Source organism: Xiphophorus couchianus, chromosome 8 (genome assembly GCF_001444195.1).
Source record: "Xiphophorus couchianus chromosome 8, X_couchianus-1.0, whole genome shotgun sequence".
Lineage (NCBI taxonomy): Eukaryota > Metazoa > Chordata > Actinopteri > Cyprinodontiformes > Poeciliidae > Xiphophorus > Xiphophorus couchianus.
In genome coordinates this window covers 20,387,396-20,411,466 of record NC_040235.1, presented here as the reverse complement: position 1 = coordinate 20,411,466, position 24,071 = coordinate 20,387,396, and the positions used below count along the sequence as shown (strand labels likewise).

At 41.3% G+C, this 24,071-nt stretch overlaps 1 protein-coding gene across 2 annotated transcripts in view; it reads right to left on the bottom strand.

The window, feature by feature from the left end:
- ntng2b (netrin g2b) overlaps positions 1 to 20,769 on the bottom strand; it is an 89,668-nt gene extending 68,899 nt beyond the window's left edge. The window contains exons 1-4 of one of the 2 annotated variants that reach the window (XM_028024767.1): positions 20,249 to 20,769; positions 18,999 to 19,176; positions 18,407 to 18,868; positions 4,923 to 5,566 (exon numbers count right to left, since the gene is read on the bottom strand). In XM_028024767.1, the coding sequence (XP_027880568.1) occupies positions 4,923 to 5,566; positions 18,407 to 18,640 (878 nt within the window). In that variant the 5' untranslated portion in view covers positions 18,641 to 18,868; positions 18,999 to 19,176; positions 20,249 to 20,769. Of the gene's footprint in view, positions 1 to 4,922; positions 5,567 to 18,406; positions 19,177 to 20,248 lie in introns of both variants that reach the window. The other variant, XM_028024768.1, reaches the window with a different exon arrangement.
- Positions 20,770 to 24,071: the final 3,302 nt, after the last annotated feature.

The following is a 24,071-nucleotide window of genomic DNA, read 5'->3' as shown; positions in this document are numbered from 1 at the left end:
CTGCGTTTGCACCTACTGGTTTATCGGGTTCTATAGATATTGATAATACAGCAGTATTTATCCCTGCTGTATTGCTAGGAATTGGCTGGACACTCTGATAGCGTGCATACAAGGGACTCATCCTGTAGAGGGAACATTTGTACTGATTGATTGGAAGAAAGCTTGTTTTGCTGTCTCTGTGCAGCCTCAATTCAAACCATTAAGAACAGTCAACTAATAATAATTACTTTTAACCGGGTTGAGTCCAAGAGCCTCAGCAAGAAGCCCGAGGACAGACAATACGGCCAGGAAGTGACTACAACCCTCTATCCATCGATAACGCCGGCATATCTCATTACCATGGCGACCTGAGGTACACTGCCACTCGGTCCTGATCATATAAAACCCATTTCAGTGTGCTGTCCCCGATGGAGCGGCGGCGTAGTGGAATATTCATTATTCAAATTTTAAGCATTGGAAATCCCAATATGTTACTGAGGCCAGATGAGACGAGATGAAATAGCTTAGCCTTTTGTCCAGAGAGCATTGACTAATCGTCTCGCTCCCCAGAATCAATTTCCCAGCCGTAAGCATCAGACACTCCTGATTGTACTGTACTGTTGAGGACCCCCTCCACTGCTATCACCTAATACCCCTCCCGGCTGCCCAGAATAACTTATTGATTGGCGATAATGTTACGGGAGGTGCGGGTGGCCAGGGCGGAAGATGGACTGGCCTCAGTCATTCTCTGCAGGGCTAAATTTGGGTCCTTTGTCATCAGATCTAGCGCATGCTGACACTATCACCAGCTGTCACCAAATTTCTGGTTTTGAAGAAAAATTTGAAGAATTTTCTTGAAAAAAAAAAGTTAATAAAAGCTCAGTAGAGATGCAACAATCTCCAGTTTTGTAAAGTTTTTAAGCTGCTGAGATAATAGAGATTCTCATTTTAGACCTGTAATATAAGAACACATGAGAAGGGCATTCATTCATCACATCTTTTCTGGCCTTCCTGTCATCTTTTAATAATTTATGTTAGAAGTAGACGTGGTGTCTTATTTTTAAGCAATGACAAAATGATTATCTTAAGTTTGGACTTTTCACAAATTCAAAACGGCGCACAGAAAAGGTTCTACTCTATAAAGGATAGAGACCAACTATGCAACTTTTCTGTATTATGTGCAGCGTTCAACCTTCTTTGTATTTAATGATAATCTCTCACTTGCATTCAGAATGAACTGGAGCGATGTCTGGACAGGTCATAGAAAATCTAGTCTTCTCTTTTTTCATACACTTTAAAGATTATTTGTGGTTTCTGTGTTAATTTATGACAGATCTTATACTGCAAGTAGTTTACTATGTGTCTTCTTCCTTCAGTAAGAGCCACTGGTCTGGAAAGAAAAATCAAAATTTGAATTTTCTGAGTGGCTAGTAACCAGGAAGATCAAACTGAAATGAATAGGTTTGCTATCACCAAGTAAAAAATAACAGTGGAATCAATAAATTGCAGCCCTGGGTCATTTCATCTGGTTGAATAATGTGTAATGTTAGCGGACACAGCCAAGGATCAAAAACAAAATTGCTTCAGTGGCTGGTTACAAAATGTTTTGGGTTTTGATTCAGGTTTACCCCCCTGAATAGTAGGCTGATAACCTCTCTCACTCTCTCTCTTTTTCTCTCTCTCTCTGATTCTGTGCTGAGCCTGAAAAGTGTCTGTGATCAATACCTACAGGCCCTCCGCCAGAAGGCTAGTGTGTCTGTGAATATGTGTGTGTGCGCGTGTGTCTATATGTGTGCTGTGTCAGCATCCACTCAGGACTTCATCAAACACTCCCCACACCTTTTCCTCACACGCAGACACGCATTCACAGACACCCACATCGGTCAACGCCCCACTCAGATGCTCGTTTTCCCCTTTCCACCTTCTTGCTCAGCAAACCGTAAGTCGCGCACACACGCCGGTCGTCTTGCATACACAAATTCGTCCCACTGCACATGCGTCCCAACAAGGATGTTAAATACCATTCAAATGTCAGCCCCGCCGTATTGATTGGAATAATAACTCTGAAAGGAAGAAGAGATGGCTTGTTGATGCTAAGCAGGTGCATGATCGCCGTAACATCGTTCACTGTCACAAAGTTGCCATGTAAGGGTTTTCGGATCCCCTGGCAGAATGTGGATCAGGGTTTACGTTCAACCACCGAGGCCTTTTATTTCTGTCATTAATCATTGTTCAGTGACAGGCACACCCGGATTCATGCTGAGAGCGGGGTCAGTCTGAGAGCCCTCTGGTCACGGTCGCTGTGTGTGCATGTCAAAACCAGAGGGTATGTTCACCACCAAGTGATTTTTGCTTCTTGTCATGTATGATTGCAACAAAAAGACATACATGAACACATTCGAGCAGTACAGCTTGCAGAGTTTGAATGCTATCCATGTTCTCATTGAATTTTTTGTCACTTAAGTGCAAAACTGATAAGCTAGACTCTCAGTATTTCTCATTTGTATATCTTATTATGCACTACATCAGCAAACTCCGCTGAATTCATGCAAGAGCCTTAGATAATGATTCCACGAAGAGCTTATTAAACAGTTAGTAATACATTGTAAAAGATTAAAGTGCAATGAGATGTAAGATGTAATTGCTTTTGTGTGTTTTAACTTGTTCTTTGCTTTTCAGGAATTTTAGCAGTGCATAGATTATTTCTGTTAGTTTGACAAAGCATAGCTTTTCAGACACCATCCATTCATCTATACATTTTCTGTAACCAGTTAACCCTGTTCAGAATCACCGGAAGGTCACAGGCAGGAGGAAAAGACACAAATTTATCAACCGTACACAGACTAACACCTAACAGCCATTTAAAGGATCTCCAGCTTACCGAACATTCATGCTTAGGGGTTGCTGAAAGGGTGTGAAAAACCTTGGAGAACATTCAAACTTTGCACACAAACACCTTAATCAAGATTCAAACTGGTAGTCGTCTAGATGGGAGGAAATAGTGCAAATCACATATCCACTGTACAACAAGGAAGCAGTGGTTACCGCACAGTAAACAGATACTTTGTGATAACTGGTCTGATTTGACCAGATGTAAATGACTAAACCAAGAGTAATCGTCCTTCAAGACAATAGCAGTTTGTTGCTCTTTAGTGCCATTAAACATGTCTAGAAGTTAGTAAAACCAAATTGTAAAGGAAAAAAGGGTTGTTTTTGGTAGTTTTTCATTTATTTTTCTGAATGTTAGAAACAGGATGTAATCCTTCCTAATTTTAATGTGATCAGAGTATTTCTAAATTGTTCTTATTGGAGTCTCTTGATAAAGCCAGCCATCCTGAAGAGCCGAAACTTTAATTAATACATATCACAATGATCCAAGCTTAGGATTAGTTTATGGGGTGGACGAAAAACATCATGTAAGATCTTTTTTCCTGATGCACATTCTGGGTCGAATGATCAACAAGTCATATAAAAACAGAAAGCAAAAAATGTCAGCCTAGCAAATCAATAAACTAAAACTTAACAGTACAAATACATCAGTTTGTTGAAGACAGTTGCTATGTATGTTAGGTAAATGAATGAAAATGCTTTTACCAATGAATTTTTGCTAATTTATGCGACATTGATACCTGCTTTCTTAACCAAGTAATGTTGCAGCATTTTGAGGATGTACTGTGGAATCTATGGTCGGAACAAAGTACCCATCAATGTCGGAGAAAAAACCCCCAGATGCACTGCAGTGATTGTAATTAAATATCAGACTAGAAACTTTTGCTTCTAAATGACACTGATCAGTTTTTTAGAGTCAAAAAAATCCCTAGGATTTTCATCAAATGTCTCTTTCACTGAAGAGTTTCTTCTTATATGGGCAAATGGTTTTTTTTACAGTGCTATTGTTGTAGCTTAGGTAAAGAAGCAAAGCCTTTTTATACTTTTACAACTGAGCGTTTTACAAGATGCTGTTGTTAGTCTGCAAAAACATCCAAGTACCTCTAACAACAAATCTCTTATTGAACTACTTAAAGAGTGTGCTAAAAGAGTCTGAAAAGACCCTAAATCTAGCAGCAAGAAACTGCTAAGTCGGCAACACTGTAACCTTACAAGCTTTCTTTCTTCCCTTGATCAAGTATTAATATGGGGTGTGTGTGTGTGTGTGTGTGGGTGTGTGTGAGGAGCAGAGACAGAGGGCTGAACAAGTCTCAACTAAACAAGATTTAGCTATTTCCGACAGCATAAAGCAAAACAGGTCACAAAAAAATTCCTATTCACCCTTACAAAGTAATAACAAAACACATATCTTTGATAAATTGTTATATATCTAAAGAGTTTTAGGAGTAAACCAAAAACACATCCATGCAAGCTGTCGATTTCAAAGGTAATTTTAAGATTGACCCTCCTGTGGTCCTTGCAGGCCGCTCAGGAGGATTGTAACAATGTCATGATCGGACAGCGGGGAAGTGGGGACAGAGGGGACAGACGAGTGTCCTGTCAAACCAGCACTTTCTGAAACCACTCAAAAAAAGAACTTGCAAAAGCGCACACGGGGTCAGTGCGACACTGCCGGGCCGCACACAAAGTAGAAAAGGCTCTAAATTGCCACCACAGAAGGGTTAGGGACATTTTATTGACAACCAGGCTGTTGTCATTGATCTTCACACAGATCATCAGTTCATCTAGTTGCAGCAAATAGAAACACTTTTTTACACAAAAGAAATCTTTTTACACAGTCATTTGTTTCATGCCTTATTATGACCAAACTGCAAAAGTACGGAACGGCAAAATGACCAGCAACATCCCCACCTTCTTCCTTGTGTAATTGTATGTATTTTAAAATATCTAAAACATTTTTGCCGGCTTTAGATACATAATAACTCTTTGCTTGATGAAATGTGTAAACCTGTGATGGTAAAGGTGCAACAAGCAAGAAAACAGTTACTCCTCACCTGGCAGAAACCTCAATGTTGGAGATTGCGTAGAAGTACTTTAGCAGGTTGTCTCTCTGGACATAGGTGCCTCCGAGCGCAGGCCTAAGCAGCCTCATCCTCAGGTTGGTGAAGGTAAAGAAGTCCCTCAGTCCCTTCATACTTTCCATGCGGGTGTACAGATTGTCCATGTTCTGCAGCCGGGGGCCTGCAAACAGAGCAAAGCGCTCCCTCACCTCGAACTTCACGTTCTTATCGTTCTTGGAGCCGACCCAGCGCGAGTACTGCTCAGTGCAAATGACCCGTGTCAGGTTTGTGGGTGAGAGGTCACGCACTCGTTTGGGCTGCATGTTGAAGGCGTCTTGGCAGTCGTCGGCATAGAACTGGTAGGGTTGCCAGGAGCGCCCGTGGTCCATGGACTTATCCAGAACCATGATTGTGGGACGGCCATATTCAAACGTGATCTGGATGTCATCTGTGAGCTCCAGACTCTTGTTCCAAGACATAGTAATGTTGGCGAGTAGGGGCTCGGGATGTCGACCCCAGGTCACCGTCTGCCAGTAGGTGATTAGGCCGTTGCGTTCACGGTCCTGCATCAGCTGAGGAGGGTGAGCCAAGTCTGGGTTGGAGGCATCACACTCGTCACTGCACAAATATGGGTTCTCCTGCAAAAGAGATGCAGACAAAGCAGAAAGGTCAGTAAATAACCAAAATCTTCTGATGCTTCTTTGATAAAGCTATTGACAAGAAGTGCAGTTTAGGATGTTTTCAGGAAGCAATGACTCATTATGCACTCAGCTGGTCACCTATATGACAAAGCTATGAAAAAAAACCTAAAATAAGTTTCAGTTGAAGTACAAAATGCTTTGGTATGTTTTAGGCACAACTCTCTCCTCCAAGGCCGTGTTACCTGTGACTAGATATATGAACTTGCTCCAACAATGTCCAAAAATAGAATATAAACTAACCCATTTTTTCCACCAAAACAAAAACAAACATCTTAGGAAGGCAGACCCTGCCAAGACACTTGGGAGGTCTGAAAAGTAAACTTGCAAAACAACACAACACGAAGTGTGAAGGTCAGGGGGATCGTGCATCATCACCGTCTTTGCATGGGCAGCAGAGTGCTGCTGCACTTTAACTCTAGAGGATTGATCCTCCACTTCCACTGATGCCAAGACTTTGAAACTGCTGCCCTGCCACACAAGCAAAAGGCAACAGGATTATTCACAGAGCCCCACAAGCCTCTTTCTACCCGCTGTAAGAAATGTCTTTTACTCTGATTGGAGATCTTCTTGTGTGACATGGAAAACAATTTCGTCACCCACTCACTCATAATTGCATACCCCAAAAGTGCATCCAGTCTGTTGAATGCTAGAACGCTATTACGAAATGGTAATCTAACCACTGCGGTCACAAATATCCCCGAATGAATTATTTTCGAAAACAACTCTATTTTATGATTGAAGTGTGAAACGTTGCACACTCATAACGGGGGTTGTGACTGAAAGACTCACAAAGCTCCAGCGTTCACATAGCTGACTGTTATCTGCCAGATTTCTGACAACCCATTCAAAACAGGAGTCAAAATATTTGCACAAAGAATTCCCAGAGATCTGCGCTCATCTCTCTTGATGCTTAATTTGCTAAATTCAGCTCGGGTTCTGTTTGGTTTGTTTTACTTACAGAAGGCTCATTTAATGCCCTCAGGAAGCACTAATTACTTTGATAAGGGTTATTATTTTCTCCCCTATTTATTAAAGTCGCGCTGTCTGTCGAATGAGTCAGTTCATATATTTCATAGGAACTGACTCATTCGTATGAAATGATTAAGTATTGATGTTATTATTTCTGAACTTTAAATTCTCTTAACTTAGAGCTTCTTGTAACTACACATAACTATACACATTTATGCCTTACATCTAAATGTAAATGAATAAGTTTAGATGTTATTATGTTTGTATTTAGTTAATTAAACAGAAATAAATTCTCAAGTATTTACTGAATAAAATACCATTAGACAAAAGTATGTTTAAGTTATTGTATTCAACTTGTTTTTTTCTTTCATATATATATGAAGATATGCAATAATAATATTTATAATAACAGTGATTTTCTATAATATAACCAAAAACACAACAAGGAAAAAACACAAGCACCCAGCAACAAAACAATAAACCCTGATGTCACCCAAGAGTTTCTATTTTGGTCCATTCATGAATCCAAGGTGATCAATAGTCCATCAATCAATATCTGATTGTTTTCTTTTTTTTCCATGATCCAGAGCAACTAGGTCCAGAATGAAAAAATAGCTTGGTTCATTTAAATCCTACCGCGAAGCTGCGGTGATCCGGTAGCTCGCCATCCTGACGTGACACAGGGGGTGGGAAAAAACCTGACCGTCGAGCGGTCGACAGGAAACACCCAATTTAATCCTTCGGCCCTTTTAGTAAGCCTCGATCCAGCCGTATTCTTCTATAAGTTTAGAAGACGCCGAGACGAGCAGCTGGCCACAGCGACAGCAGCAACAGCGATTGAGATCCGAGTCACCTGTGACCCGTAACTTAAAGGGTGCTGTCAGTTTGACCCGCCAAAATAAAATACGGGTTCCTTATTTTGTGCAGGTTACACTTGCCTACATTTTCACCCATAATTTGTTTTTTGACCATCAACCTCAAACCTCCTGCAGCCTTTAAAAGGTGGATGCAACGTTTCCTTTCACATCATCGATGGTAAATGGCGGCAGATATCAGCAAGGCGCTTTAACCTGCTCAAACCAAAGCGCACGCAAATGAGCCTTCCAGGTATCTGTTTGCAGTGCAGGTTTTGCATGGAAATGTGAGTATTGCTACATGTTCAGCATACAGATGGAGAAATGTTGTGGGAGTGGCCAGAAAAGTGAAAACTTTTGGGGTGTTTTTTTTTTGTTTTTTTTTTGCAACTACTGTGAATTTCAACTTTTTATTGCCTCCTTTCAGTTCCGCGGAAGCTAAGCGGTCAATTTTCAAAAGATCTTGGTGGAGTATCACATGATACAGCAGTTTCTTCTTTATGATGCAAGCTCTAACGTGAAAGCAATACCGCATTATATTGATGTACCGTGCGAGCGTAGATCATGTGTCACTGCTTCTTTGCAGACGTTCACTTTTTCACATCCGGAGCCAGTGAGGGCCCAGCGTCTGTTGGTGCTGCTCGGCGGGAAAGTGAGCAGTCACTCAAAGCCACTCTTGCGGAGTAACACCGAAAGGGAAAAAGTTGGAATCCTGTGAGGCTATCGTTATAAATCATCTGATTTGTGGTGACAGCGCGGAGCGGGAAAACTCTAAACAAAAGCAAACGCTGAGGTGGTGCTGAGGAAAGCTGGGCTCATAATGCATGTGAAGACACAGCTGTGAAGCGACACTATCTATACACCACAAACTGCAGATGATACATCTTGCTTCACACTGAAGCCACATCGCAGCATTGTTTACTACCTGATAACCCAATTACCCCCATTGCAGCGACTCAGATAGAGATCACTGTCAGCACAAACACACTTAGGATGATAATCTACCACGCACGCAAACAACTGCAAACAGACAAGGTAATTAGAGTCAGGTGAGGAGGGTTGCTGCGGATGTTGGGAGCGCGACTGGCTGCCCTGTTGGAGGTCCAGCTGCTCCTGTTAGCGCGCCTCTCGACCCCGCTCCAGACAAATGTTTACACACTTGGAAGCAAAGATTAGAATGCTGTTGTTCTGGAGATGACCCTTGACCCCACAAATCCTATTGAAGATGACCGCCCTGTCATCCTGTCCCAGATATAGAGCGAACTCCTTCCAGGTTAGAGGTCTCGCTCTCACAGAGGATTCCGCCGCACAGGGCTTTGTGTGGCAGCTTTGTGCGCAAGCGAAGCTGCGTGAGCAGCAATGGAAATAAAAGTTCATGCAATTTTTCTTACACTTTGTTGGAGCCCTTGTGTCAAACTGTTGCATGTTGCTGCTCATCAGTTTGCTCTGACCTTTCAGAGCCTTTGGGGATTAGCTACAGTAGAGGTGATATGCACTGTACAATAATAGAGGCGGGAAGATTTTCATCCCCCACAAGAGCTTTACGCGAGGTTATGTCTAAGCCCTTTTGTGCACCTTGTCCTCCTTATCCCCCTCTGCTGCCTGCCACTGCTTTGTCCCTGCTCCTTGGTATATCTGCGCCAGTATAGTCACAAACTCCCGCAAACACGCTCTGTCTCTGTGTGATCCAGGCCTAATGCTGCAGCAGGTGGCCCATGTCGCTAAGCCCCTCCAGCAATTATCCTCACTGGGCTCTTGCCTCCACCACAACAGCTGCCATTATGCCCCAGTGACGAGTGGTTTGACTTGTGGGACAACAATGGGAACCAAGACAATGAGGAAAAGTATTCAAACCCCCGCCAACGTTTTTCACTCTTGTCACATTGCAAACACAAAATGTCAATGTCAGTACAGCTGTGAAGTGAAGTGCATATAGTTTTGAAAGTAATTAAACTGACTTTTTGAATAAGTGCTCTCTAGAATCACCTTTCTTCTTTTTTTCTTTTGCAGCCACCTTTCACTACAATTTCCACAAAGAACATTTCCAGGATTAAAGGACTAATGTCTCAGCAAGATCTAGAGAAACTCATCCATGCATTCATCTTCAGTCGTATTGATTATTGCAACAGCGTCTTCACAGGTCTGTCCAACAAATCAATCAAACAGCTGCAGCTGATCCAGAATGCTGCTGCTCGCGTTCTCACTAAAACCAGGAAGATAGAGACCATAACACCAGTTTTAAAGACCCTACACTGGCTCCCTGTAGCTCAAAGAATAGACTTTAAAATACTGTTGTTAGTTTATAAATCACTGAACGGCTCAGCACCACAATACATTAAAGATCTGCTGTTGTTGTATGAACCTTCCAGACCTCTCAGGTCTTCTGGTTCTGGTTCTGCTCTGCATCCCCAGAACCAGAACCAAACAAGGAGAAGCATCATTCAGCTTCTATACACCACAAATTTGGAACAAACTTCCAGAAAACTGTAAAACAGCTGAAACACTGACTTCCTTTAAATCTAGACTAAAAACCCACCTGTTTAGGATTGTATTTGAAATGTAATCAATTACAAATTTATTGATGGAACTTGACTTAATGTCGTGTTTTGATTGTTGATTCTATGTTGCATTGTTTCTGTGTTTGATATGATGTAAAGCACTTTGAAATGCCTTGCTGCTGAAATGTGCTATACAAATAGAATTTTATTGATTGATTGATTGATACAATTTCAATTTTTCATTTCCATCCACACACACTTAAATGTCCTTTTATTCAAACCTTTCCACTGCAGCTCTACCTCTACGTTCATCAAGGACATGAAAGTTGCCTTGACTCACCCAACTTTTAAATCTTTTTGAAAGACACACCAGATTTTAACTCAAGTTGAGCTGGACACCTGCAATATTCAGTTATCGTAAAGTCAAATTTTTTATATCGTTTTAGTAATTTTAGGCCTCACCATCTTGCACAGTAGTCTTTTATGCACTGCAGTTATTTGTTCGCCTTGCTGCCCTGTCCAGCCCTTTGGTGTACTCCTTGTTTTGTAAATGTTTATAACATTTGAACTGAATTAGACTCTAACCAATTTCCTGACCATGCCAAGGAAGAGCAATGCCATAGCATGATGCTACCATCACCAATTTTGCAGCATAAGGCTGGTGTAACATCATTGGTACAATGTCCACAATATCCGTTTTCTACCACACAGCGTCCTGAGTGTGAAAAAACAGAATGCTTTCCTACTTCCTAAATATCACCTTACAAGAGGAATGTTGTCACTATGACTTATTGTTGCTCTTAATTCCTTTAAAAGAAGTGAAATACAGATTTTTTTTCCCAGGTAAAACACTTTACCAACATGTATTTACATAGAAATCAGTTCTTTACCTGCTTCTCATCTCCCTTCCTGTTCATTTCTCTCCACTCAAAACATGTCACTTTGCTCTCCTGCTCTCTCTTCTTCTCCTTCCACTTTCAGAAGCTTCTATCTTATATTGGTGGCGAGGGGAATAAAGGCAGGCACACACACAACACAATTTATTATGTTTTGAGGAAACATCAAACAGAACGACCTTCCCATTAAAAAGGCCACAGAAGGGATGAGAAAGGGATATTGCTTTTCACTTATGACATCTTTCCGTCATGCTGGAAGTTCTTCTTCAAGGAGAGTGATGGTGGTTTCTCTCCATCTGAGTATTGCCTGACAAATCTGCACATGCATAGAAGGGAATACAAACATTTGGGTATCCCTAACAAAAAAAAAAAAAAAGCAGTTCCTTCAAGTACCATGAGTGTGTGACTGCGAATGTTCTTTGTCTTTTAAGGACTGAAATGAAACAAATGTGAAGTTTACTAAAGTGGCTAGTAAGCAGAAATGGGAAATTCTGGTTTTTGGTCATAGAAATACTCCAACACCTACTAATTTATTTTTTTTCTCAAAAAGATGGACATTTAGTTCAAGAAGACTGGGATCACCTCTGCTTCAGAGCTGCACAGTAACTCATTACTTGTTCAGGCAATCGTAAATAAAATAAATAAAATTTCCTCTAAGCAGCTACAAACCCTGAGCTGCATGTCTGTGCTGGATTTCTTTTTTTTTTTTTTTAACATTTATTTTATTTTATTCAATATTTTTGCCCTACGATTGCTTTAAGAGTGACAATTCTCTTAAAAAAAGAACATTTTATTTGAATTCAGGAAGAGAAAATAAGAAAAAAAAGGAGTCACAGATGGCTGGGGTGAAAAGTTCGGCACAAGTGTGAAAGAGGAACAGATTAATAAGACGCAACTTCAGCGGTTCATCACAGTTTAGTCAGAACCAAAGCAATAAATACTCACCAATATTAAATTAGCAATAAAACCTAATTTAGTAGGCTTTAAAAAAATGTAACAAAGTGTTCTCTGTTTTCATTTGCAGCTAAGCATTTACTATCCCTATCAAAGTTTCATTCATTTTGCGTATTGTCAAAACCTTACACAATTCCATGAAATAGCTGCGATTTCTGAGCTGGGCAAAGCTTCCAGAGTTTCGAGGAACTGGAAACAGTTCTGGTGAAAATCGCTCAAATAAAAACTAAAAGGCCAAGGGGGGAAAAGTAATCATAGTGCTATAAGTAGGTGCTAAATCCTTTGATGGTAAGACTTAACCAGGCAGAGTGCTCAAAGGTATGCTTCCAGTCCCTGTTCTATTTCATCTATAAAATAAGTGCTTTAGCATAAAAATGAAATAAATGCTTTATCTCTAACTCCATTTTAACAGCATGTCACCTTTGACTTATTAAGCTATTTTTAACAGACACCATTTTAACTCGATTTATCCAAACTCTCGCATGCTGCTGGTATATTTATGAATAAAACACCATATAATGTCCTAGGATTTTTATTTATTTATTTTTTTGCTTTAATTACCTGAAACACTGTTTATTGGTTTCTTGTGAAATGCCTTCCCCGGCACCAAACAGCTCCTCGGCGCGTGTAAATGTATCTTAGGTGTGCGTTTGCGTGGGCAGGTGTTGTTTATGTCTGCGTGTGTGTGTGCGTGTGTGCGCAAGGAAAAAGGAGGGAAAAAAAAGAAGAAGAAATGTTTACTGTAGGCATGTGTGACTGGAGGAGGAGGAAGAGGAGAGAAGGACAGAGCAGAGACATCATGCTGCTCCAAAGCAGCAGCAGCTGAGCTCATCTTAATAAAGTCCCCACAGTTGGACCTGGACATGTTATTTAAAAAAAAAAAAAAAACTTAACTTAGACTACAGCAGATGCAGTTCATTGGGAGAACCACATTTTCAGAGAAAACAGTTGCTGTTTTCTGAGTAAGCACTTAAGAGCTGAATTCAGGGAAAAGCTGCTACTGTATATTTTATTGATGTTTTTCAATCTAAAGCCAACCACAAAGCAGGAGCAAGAAAAGGGGATTCTAGGGCTTCAAATCAACTGAGATATGGACTGTGTAACAGAATATTAAGTTAGATTTTGGAAGTGCAACAAACTTAAAGTATAACACGGTTTATTAGAAGACACTATTCCTCTTGGTAAAGCACAGCAGCTATACAGGATGTCACTGAACTGACACCAGGTTTAATTAAAGTACCTCATACAGCCTCAAGTTTGTCATTGCTTCACCTAGAGAGTTGCACCTCATTTCTTTGCTACTTTGAACCTCTGACATTTTTTTTTCTTCTCTCCGACAGACGTTCTTAATCTTTACACTTTAATAATAATTTTGAGTCCTGTAATCATATCTTTTCAGGGTAGGTTGAGGACTCTCATGCTGCCACCCTTTGTGGACCTGTGATGCATCTCTAAAAGTTTAAGACTAGTTTTTTGATTTTTATTTTAAAATAGCTTTTCGATACTTTCATTTTTTTCTTATTAGGAAACAAAATATTTATTTTTAAGACATAACACATACCAATAGGTAAATCTTTCGGCATTTAAAGACTTTAAACCCAAATGAAGATGTAAAATGTTACGTATAAGCCATAGCATGCAATATAAAAAAAATAAATGTAAAGAGAAGGGAATGTGGTTAAAAATAATTGGAGTTTTTAAAAAGGAGGACAGTTACTTGTTATCCAGGAAATATTTCTTTCTTTAGTAAAGCAGTTTCTAAATTACTCAAACACACTTATTACAAGACTGTTTTAAAGTAATTAAACTGGAGTTATTTTTTTATAGTGAACACAGAAAGACAAAACAATTTCTCAATTTCCAGAATTAATCTTAAATACTCTCCTGTTGAGCTTAAAAGTCTAAACCTAGTTCTGAAGTTCCTGATATTTCCATGTTGGAAATTTCCTGATTTTGACTCAAACTAAGACAAAAATAAAACAAAACAAGGACGTTTCTGAGAAATATGTATATTCAAATGCCAAGAAAACATCTAGTTTTCCTTTGTTTAATGTTTTTTTTTATAAACCACATAATGTAAAGACTTTTGGAATAGAATAAATCTCAAGTGGAACAAAGAATGAGAGCCTTCAAAGGCTTTTTAATACTTCAAATCAAAACATTGCAACAAGGTTCTTTTTTTCTAGCTAAGATTTTTAAAAGAAACCTTGCATTTATTTGCTAAGTATCTACAGCTATGACCACATCTGGAGCAGAAAAATATCAGACTGCTCAAAAAAATGCTTTGCGTTGGCCGTCTGCGTTACTGAATCCCTCACAGTTGTAATCATGCTCAAATTGCTTCATAGCTCCTACATATGTTTCCTCCTCTTCAAACAGGTATCTGTCCAGAGATCCTGGTTGGTTGATAAGGTGGTTTACTAAGTCCACCTCAGGCTGTTTAAGTGCCTGCGGCCAATCCCTCTTAGAATCACCTCAGTGAAGGATAAATCTCACTTAAAACTATCCTCCCGTTCTGCCAACACATCTAAACACTCTCAGATCACTTTCAACCGTGTCCTAATGGGAAAGTGAGCCACACCATTACATCACTGCACCCTCCCCCATGTCCGTTGTTTGTACATTCACTCTCGTTGCCTGCTCTCCTCAACTATCTGTTCCCTTCGCCAATTACTGTACGCCTTGCAGCGTGAGACCAGTTCCTGCTGCACCTGTATTCACCCCCAGTCGAGTTTTATTAGGACACTGGCCACCTGGGCTATCATTTACACCAAGGAGGTTCATCGAGATTTGGCCCACTCCTGGATTTATTCCACCCTCCCACCCCCTCCTCTCGTGTGGCCTTGATGGGCCACTGCTGGGCAGGGCAGGCCATCCGGGTCTGGCAAGGCTACACCAGGCAGTGAGCCTGAATTATGGCCACAGGCCCAGTCTGAGATGCACTGATCCACACTACCAGCTGCCATCTTTCTCCCCTTCCTGCATGCTCCCCTTCCGCTGCTGCGCGGCTCCTCTCTCCTCTCATGTCTATTTTTAGAGCTGGCTGATTTCTAGCTTCTAAAATGGGCAAATGTGTTGTGGAACAGCAAGGTGTATATGTGTGTGTGTGTGAGGGTTTTTTTTTTGTTGTTTTTGTGTCTTCCTTAGACATACTAACGCACACTCTCAGCCAACTCATCCACATGTTTCTCAAACCCCGACCGGTCCCTGTTAACGCCACATTCCGAGACACATGCACATTCCCATTAGCATTCGACTGCTCTCTGTTCTCCACCCAAGGGAGATGGCTGATTGAAGGCTTGGTTTCAAACCCAAAAAAACCCCCAAAAAACCACAGCAACAAACAAAAGCCAAACCCTTCTAAATGCAGCATTTTTGAGACAGGCGCTGTGAGTGTCTCTGCGGGACAGTAGAAGGGTTTCGTCTTTATGCTACAGCTTTCATCTGGCCCACCTTTTTCTCATCATTAGCTGCCTATCTGCAGCATTCTTGCCTTGAATATCTTTGCTCCATCACTCCCTACAAGCCCTATAGTAGATTATACAATGAAACTACACACACACACACAAAAAGCCACTGAAGCTCCTCATGCAGCACTGGTGACAGTAGCATCTTTTTCAAAGTGCTGGAAGCGTGTCACGTTGAAAGAAGCCAACATGATGCTGGCCGCGTTGGCTGTGCAGACACGATACTGCACTCCCAAGAAACGAGTCAGATGAATGGAGTAGGAAAAAAAATAGATCCCTATAGAGAAGGAAGAAGCAAAACTTACTGTAAAGTGATGGACGCAATGGAAACCACTATGCTTTAAAAAAGTGAATTCTCCCAGAGTGTGCAGAAACACTCATTCTGTAGGGTGAGAGATGGAGGGGAAAAAAGTACTTTGCATCTTCCGCAGCTTATCTCAAGTCTTTTTATAGATGAACAACTCGGCGCGTTGGGATGTGAAGACTTTTTTCATATATATATATATATATATATATATATATATATATATATATATATATATATTCCCAAGTGAGAAGAATTTTACTCTTGATTTGTGGCGTTGCTGAATGAGTGACTGAAAAAGTAAACCAATTAGATATGATACTGACTTTTCTGAGTAGCTGCTAAAACTAGGCATGGCAAAAAGGAGGAGAAAAAAGATGCTTCCCTAAAAAATCACAATGTGCACATTAGGCAAATGCCGCAGTTTTGTGGTTTTTCTATGAAACAGCAAAACAAAAGTTTATTTTTTTGTTTTAATTTAAAACAGGAAATGAATAGTTATTGTAAGCATATTCTGTTAAATGGACTATATAGAACATCACACAGTGGCACAGAAAATAATACCATTCTCCCTTTCTGCTCCTTATTGAATGGCACATATAGCACAAGCATGGGAATGTTTCCAAACAGCTAGAGCTGTCTCTATTATTGATGTAAAAGTGTAGAACTCTTACTTAGCAAGCTGACCAGCAGTGTGCAGTAATATAGCCAGAGAACTGCACGACGGAGCGTGTTTTAGTTCAAGCACTAAAATCATAATTTTATGAAACTCTAATCTGCATTGATAGCAGTACTTCCAAATGCTGCAAAAAAAAAAAACAAAAACAAAAAAAAACGAACATACTAAGTGTTACATTTATTATAATATAATGTAAACTTTGGTCTAAATGTAAAATTTTTACAGAACACAAAAGGAGAATAAACACCAGGCCATAGTTTTAAAATACTTCAGTAAACACACCATGATTATCCCTGTTTGTCACATCCAGAAATATTCCACATTTGCATTAATTTTCTTTTCTGTGGGAAGTTTAAAAATGTAGTAGTCTTCTTTCAACCAGCAGTGCCTAGCAACAAGTGGGGGAAGGGGCTTGCTGCATTATTCTGCACAGGTAAAGGTGTCACTGGTCACTCCAACACTTTCAGTGGCACTGAAATGAAATGTCTACAATCAGTAGCAATAGTGTGACAGGAAAAGTTAGGAGTTTCAAAGCTTTTCGAATATTCAGTTATTGATAACCGTCCACGCCTGGTGCATATTAATAAATGATGGGCAATGCCAATTTGGCGTCTCTAATGGAAGCAGTCAGAGAATGAACACTTGTCACGCTGCAGAAGACTTGAGGCAAAGGAAGCCTCACATGCTCAGTGGACGGTTATACGCTTCAGAAAAATAGCCTCTTTGAGAAAAGTAGTCAGTGCATTTTGGAATATTAAGCTGACATCTCTCTTTTCTCACGTAAACGTTACTCTCTAAACCCCCTAATCAGAGCAGTCTGGGACCTGTTTCAATCCCCACAACCACAAATGACCTTACGGGAACCAGAACTTTCCACTGTAAAGCTCCCATCCCATCCCACAAGAAAGTGCTGACTAAGCCCAGACTCCTTCCTGTCCCGCCCTCCATCACCCTTCTTTCTTTCTGTCTCATCAGCTGTGCAGCACACTCAGGATCCTTGGGATGAAGCGTCGCCAGCCAACCCCTTGTAAGGAAGCCCATTAAGGGCTGCATCAATATTTCATCATCGCTCACTCAGAAACATAGTTATAGAAGTTTCCAGGCCCGGGCCATTAGGGGGCAGACGTCAATACGTTATGGCAGTAGGCATCACTTCACCTCTTGCCTCACTCAGGTCCATCTAATCTCTTAAGCGGAGAGGTTTCACTCAAAACAATGCCGGCTTCCGCTACTAAAACAAGTCATTAACCATTAGGTATCCGAGGTACGCGTTATCCTGTCCTGTTTAAACGACTTCACATGTTAATTATCAGCCTATGCCAGAAAAAGGTAAAACTTCTCCCAAAGTAGCAAATAATTTCTAACTTAGAAAAAAAAAAAGGGTAGTTAACAGAATTGCATTATTATATAACATGATATAGACAGTCCTACACATCGGTTCTAACACTGTTTGTGAGATTTTGAGTCATGGCTGTGGAGACAAGTCTGGCGCCTTCTGCAGCGGTCAGCGCCAGTGAGTGGACGTTCAGTGACAGCGGGTCGATTGTCAAGGGAAAAAAAATCAAAAATCTCATCTCTCACACACAATGAGTCAAGACATGAGTCAAAGCTCGGATAGAAAACTTCTCATTGAGCACAGAAAGGAAGAGAACCCTAATTGCAGTCTTATGATTGAGATTTTATTACCTTTATTTCAAACTATTATACCTTCATTAGCCAGGACTGGCCTGCAGGGTTTAGTAGACATTTTAACGAGTTTTTTTTTTCTCCCTCAGCTCATCCTGTAGTGTCCTTGGAAGTGAAAGGTCCTGATATCTGCATTTCATCCGGAAGACTTTGGGGCTCTTTCTATGAGTCTAAATATGAGTTTGATCCAAGGTCATAAAGTTCATGTTAGGTGCAAACGCCAATGTCTTTTCAAGGTCAAATGTTTAAGTATCAATCTTGCTCTGACTTCTTGCTTTTCCCTGTTTGTGTCGCCCTCAAGCTTCACATTATCTCAGTCCTGTCTGCCACAACCTGAATAAAAGTTTTCAAGCTCTAAAACGTCACACTCTGTCACTGACCACAAAGTTTGGCACGTCTGAGAGCACTCTTTACTTATTGATACACTGAGAAAATAAATGACAAAATCACAGGTGCGTGACTCAACCTACCAGAGTGCAGAACCTCTCAGGTGGATTTCCACACGTGATTCCGTGAGGATCCACCTTGATCCGCATGTAGTCCTTCATGGACGCGGGACTGGGCTGGCATGCGTAATGTTCCCACACCGAGCCCTCGTCCGTGCTCACCAGAGACTTGCACATGTTGTACTGGCCGAGGGCGGAGGCCCAGCAGTGCAGCAGCAGCAGCAGCAGCAACAGCAACAATGCAGCCCGGAGGAGCATGGCAGGCCTGGGGAGTGGCGTATGGAGCAGGGTCCGGCACAGGGTGAGGGGGCCACACGGCTCAGAGGAGAGGTAAAGCGCATGGAGGGGTGATCACAGGGAGAACGTGAGCATCCTGACCACCGTGCGACTTTTAAAAGGACTCGCCTCTTAGCTTTTGATTGAGATCCCTCAGGTGAAAGGAGACAGGTAGATATGCAGCTTTCAGTCAGCGTCGCCTGACAAACACTGACGTCCCCCGGGGAGAAACGAGAGAGAGAGACAGAGGTAAAGAAGTTTGTTGCTTGGGACGGCTGGTTTCCACGGGAACGGATGGGCGGAAACCGTTACTGAGAGGACTCTCGGTGTGCACCTTTACCATAATGTTGAAGGGAGTTGGGTGGGAGATGCTCACGAGAATCCATGTTTCAGAGAGCGGGGTCCTGCAGCGGAACAGTGGCGCCGGGAGGGGAAGGTGAAAAAGCAGCGGCTGTGTCTCCGGCTAGATCCATTGAAGGGGCTCAGACCGCCTGGGCTCCTCTTGTAGATCTGGAGCGCTGTGAGTACAATGGGAGGAAAAGTTAATAATAATAAAAAAAAACAGCCTAGAATTGCATTATTTATTCCTGACATTGCTTGTTGTGCAGCCTAGAAACTTTTTATGAACGAAATTCATCATACCACATTCTACTTGCCACACTACCTCTTTGTTTCCACTAAGAGTATAAATTTGAAGTTGGCCTCTCTAACCTGCGGTAATTTCGCGTTTCAAAATTATTGGCCACGTAAAACCCGCCAAAGAGCGCCAGTCTGTGTACTTTAATCTTGTGCGTAAAAACACGTGCTGCTGCCCGGTGCGTGTAATTCCTCTTGTGCTGCAGAGTGGGCTACAGATGTTGCAACCACGATTACACTGTAAAAAGTACCAGTCAACATCTATTTGGGTCATCCTTTTTGTTGTTGTTATTATTATTATTATTATTGTTATTATTATTATTATTATTATTATTATTATTATTATTATTATTATTTATTTGACTGGCGCTTGTGCAAAATGCGGAGTTGGAAGAAAATCTTTTGCGGCTCCGTGGGGAGGAAAAAGTTAGTTTTCTTTAGGTTCATCGGGTACATTAGAGAGAACCCTCTTAGCTATTCTTATTTCACAGCGCAACTAACTTTAAGCGGAAACTCCAAACTTAATTCAACTCTAATTATTGTTTTGTGTTTTTTTCGCACGCGTTGATAAATGAGACACAGATTGCGCTTCCATTGTCATTTTCAGGGATTGTAATCCGAACCTCACACGCCTTGTGACAGAAGTCCGGTCCGCGAACAGCACGTCCCGACCCATGCAGACTTTGCTCACTTGACAAGTAGCCCAGGCGGTTTTCCCCGGCACCGATTATTCAGGGGTGTGTCAGTTTCCACAGTTATGCGCCCGACAGTGCAGCGTCGCTGACACACCACACACGCAAACTGTTTATTGACTCGCTGCCTTTTCTTCCTAACTGATTCAAATTAAAGAGGCCGTCTGTCCACTCCCGACTAAGTGCTCCGTTTTGCGTGCACACACGTCCAGCAAGATAAACGCACCGTGTTGCGAAATGCTTGATCAAGTAGAGCACTTACTTCTTGCACGCGTCTCTCTGAGGCCAGTCAGCACTATAAATCCCGTCCGATCCTCCACTGTACTCGCTCGCCGCCGCCGTCTCCTCACTGTACTCCCGATATCAATCTGCCCTGCGCGCTGTTTGTTGCTTTTTTATTGTTGTTGTTGTTATTATTATTCTTATTTGCAGTCCGCCGGACACTTTTTTTCTTCTTCTATTTTTAAATCTTTCTTTTATCCCACCGTAGATGGCTGCGCAATGACGGCTCAGCGGCGTCCTAGATCTGGGATCGGCCGGGAAAAGAGGAATGAATTCCACCGTCAGGGAGTATCAAAAGTATAAAATATTGAGTTTGAAGAAAGGCTTGAGCCCGCCCCGATCAGACCCCCCTCTCCTCCTCCGTCCCTCCTCCTCCTCTTCCCACTTTACAAGCTTCGGGTTTACCCGGGATGCTCAAGGGCAGAAAGAGAGGGAGGGGAGGGGGGTGGAAAGGGCTTTATGGAAAATATCACCCTCCCTCCTCCTCTTCCTCCCTCTCTCTGTTTCCTATCTCCCTCCCCCTCTCTCTCTCTCTCTCTCTCTCTCTCTCTCTCTCTCTCTCTCTCTCTCTCTCTCTTTCCCTCCCTCTGTGTTAATGCCGAGGCTAAATCCTTTTACCATCACTTTCAATCACTATCTCGGCTTCTATCTGCTCCAGTGCAGCTGTCTGAACCGGGGCGGCGCAACTTCGCGAGTCCGTCGCTGTCCTCAGCTGTCCTCAGCTGTCCTCAGCCCCCCGGTTAGGTCCGATCAGCACCCGGCTCGGTGTCAAGGACCGAGCGGGAAGACGGAGGCGTATCCAAGATTACGATTATAGTTAGTTTTGAACTATACAGTTCCGGGCGGGTGAAAAATAAGAAGCTAGATTTGGATTTTAAACGAAGAGTTCACAGCTGAATTCAATTATTTTATCACACTGTACAAGAAATGACCACAAAACATGGTCTATATTGTTTAAGGAGTTCTTTATATTTTCTTTTATAAGTTTTTTTCTTTTATAGTTTATTTATTTATTTAATGACTGCGTTAAGGTTTTGGAGTGCATCGCTCTCTTCTGTGGCAGCCATGCGCTGTCCGTGTTGCGTAATCTGTGGGAATCCTGTGATTTCGCCTCTTGCGACTTTCCTGGAGGAATTCTGACAGTGTTTTAGTTTGATCACATTGGGCCATATTCTACATACTATAAGAGTCTGCGTGGCCAAATAAAGATTTAGAACCAAAATATATGAAAACCATGTCACGCAAATCACCTAAAACACTCCACTAACTTGAGAAATAATCTGCATTTAAATTTAAATGCATTGCTTACATGTTCAAAATGGAAGTAAAACAGATAAGAGGCACTGGAATTGTTGATTGGGCGAACTGACCAGGAGCAACACATTCAGGTGGACCTTGCTTCAGTCCATGTTTTCTACCACCATTTTTTTCACTTGCCTTGAGATAAGGCGGTCCTAAAGAAAGGGAGACATAAGAGAAAGTACTAAAGGAAACAAGAAAGGAAGAAATAATGTGATTATGAACAAGCATTATGAATATCAAACTGAGTTTTCAGGAACATCTGGGTCAGTCTTGTACTGTTTCCACATAGCAGAGGTCAAGGGGGAAAAGTGGTGGGGAGCAGTTTCCACCCCTATGCAATGCTAGGTGTGTTTTTCTCATTTGCTTTTTATTCTGATAGTCATGTACAACACGAGTATACAATAAAAAAAAAGGTTTTATTGGTTCTTGTGGCCTTTATTTGATAGTGAATTATAACAGGAAAGTGGTAATGAGAGAAATGGGAAGACATGCAGCAAAGGTCATCAGGCCGGGAATCGAACCTGCGACGGCCGCATGGAGGACTAAGGCCTCCATAAGTAGGTTGTGCTTAACTCCTGCATCACCACAGCACCCCAAGTATGCAATTTTTAAATATGAAACAAAAATTGCAATACTGTAAATGATAAAGCAATTTTGAAGATTTTGTTTAATAATAAGAAAAACTATCTAAAAAACATCAGAATGATTGCTCTTATAGACTGAATGTCTATAAGACATTGTGCCTAACTGGAAATTAGTGTTTAAGTTTGCTTCAGCTCAAGGTAAAAAAAGAAAGAAGCTTTTTGCCAATTTCTGGTGAAGACAACAGAGCTTATGGTGCAACTAAGATAAGTTACCCCGGCCCTGAAGCAGCAAAGTGGGCCCAAACCACCAAACTACCACCTCCATGTTGAATGTCGAGATGGTCCTCTTTTCCTGAAATCCTGCGTTAGCTTCATACAATACTTAAAGGGATTCAAGCATTTCAACAGTTGTGACTTTTCTCCTGTCAGTCCACAGAATAATTTATGAAAAATCCCACCAAACTGTGGCAGATCGGTGCTGCGTCTGAAGTGATGTGGTTGCTGAAGCAGTCTGTCGTGGCGAAGAGGTCCAGTCTACTGTAAGTTGCCGGTTCTTCTACGTTCCTACCATCACCTGCAAGCTTAAGAATGAAATCAGGGTTAGAAGCAGGCGAAACGGGTTTCCTCTGCAGGGTGTCTGGACTTAAATCGTCTTTGTAACCTGCTGCAGATGGGTATATGTCAATTACTTTGGTTCTTATTGGTGCTTGATAATGTGCTGCTTTAAGATCTTTTAGCCTACTTTCCAGAAATACAAAGTTAATTACAGTAAATTTGTGGGGTTATTATTTTTTAAATATTGCACTATTTTTCATACGTTGCGATTTATCTGGTTGAGATGTAATTTTATTTATTTTTTGTCTGTTTTTTATTATTATTATTATTATTTTCAGTCAATACCTTTGTCAGACGTCCCCTTGTTCTTCAGAAGTTTACGACGCAGCTCCCTCTATGGCTTCTTGGATGCCATAACACGGCACTAACACATCTCTGAGTTAACTCAACTCAGTGAACAGCGGTGCAAGTAAATTGACTCTCAAATTAAACCTGCCAAAAATAGGAAGCAGAGAAGAAGCGCAATGATGCAGAAGACTCGTATGTTGTGTGCTTTGATAGAGGGGACAGACGTTCTAACTGTGCGACCTGCAAACGCAGCGGCCACTTCAAGGCTTGTGAATGCTGAAGGATTTCACAGCAGATTTGTGGAACATCTTATTGGAAAATAATTCATTTGCATGCTACAACACTTAGCTATTGGAATTATGCTTCATCTACAAGAGAGAGAGCCAGGTGTGAGAACACTGCAATCAAAATGTCTTGCATTTCGAGTCGCAATGCTGCTAAATGCTTCCTCTTCATTCTCAAGCTCACCATCGTGACCCTAAGGTTTTTAAAATGCAGCCAAGATGCTGGTGAGAGTGATTCTAATCATTTCATGATTATAAACCCATTAAGTTCAGACTATGACTAATAACCCTGAACCGAGCAGACACAACATTGTGGAGAACAAACAAGATGAATGGTTATTACTTAAGTCCAGATGCAAGATCATAAAGTCTTCTTTTCATCACATAAAAAAAATCTTGTGTATTTAATAAAGTATGGCTTCTATGGCGAAGCGAAGTGAAATGGTTAAATTGAAAAGCAGTGAATTAGCCCTTTAATTTCAAATTTGTCACACCATGGAATCCCCATTTCATACTAGAATACATAATATCCATGTTGGTGTACCATCTAAGAGGACGCAATATTCAGAATAATGAATTAAAAATACAGTAGCGCAGCATTTTATCTTCTATAATACAAACGTAAAAGTGAAACTAAGCTTTCTGCTGATGGCGATGGTGTTGAGTGACTTCCGAGTTGAAAATATATCCACAAGCAAAGCTACTGACTGCGCTATGACATTCATACGAG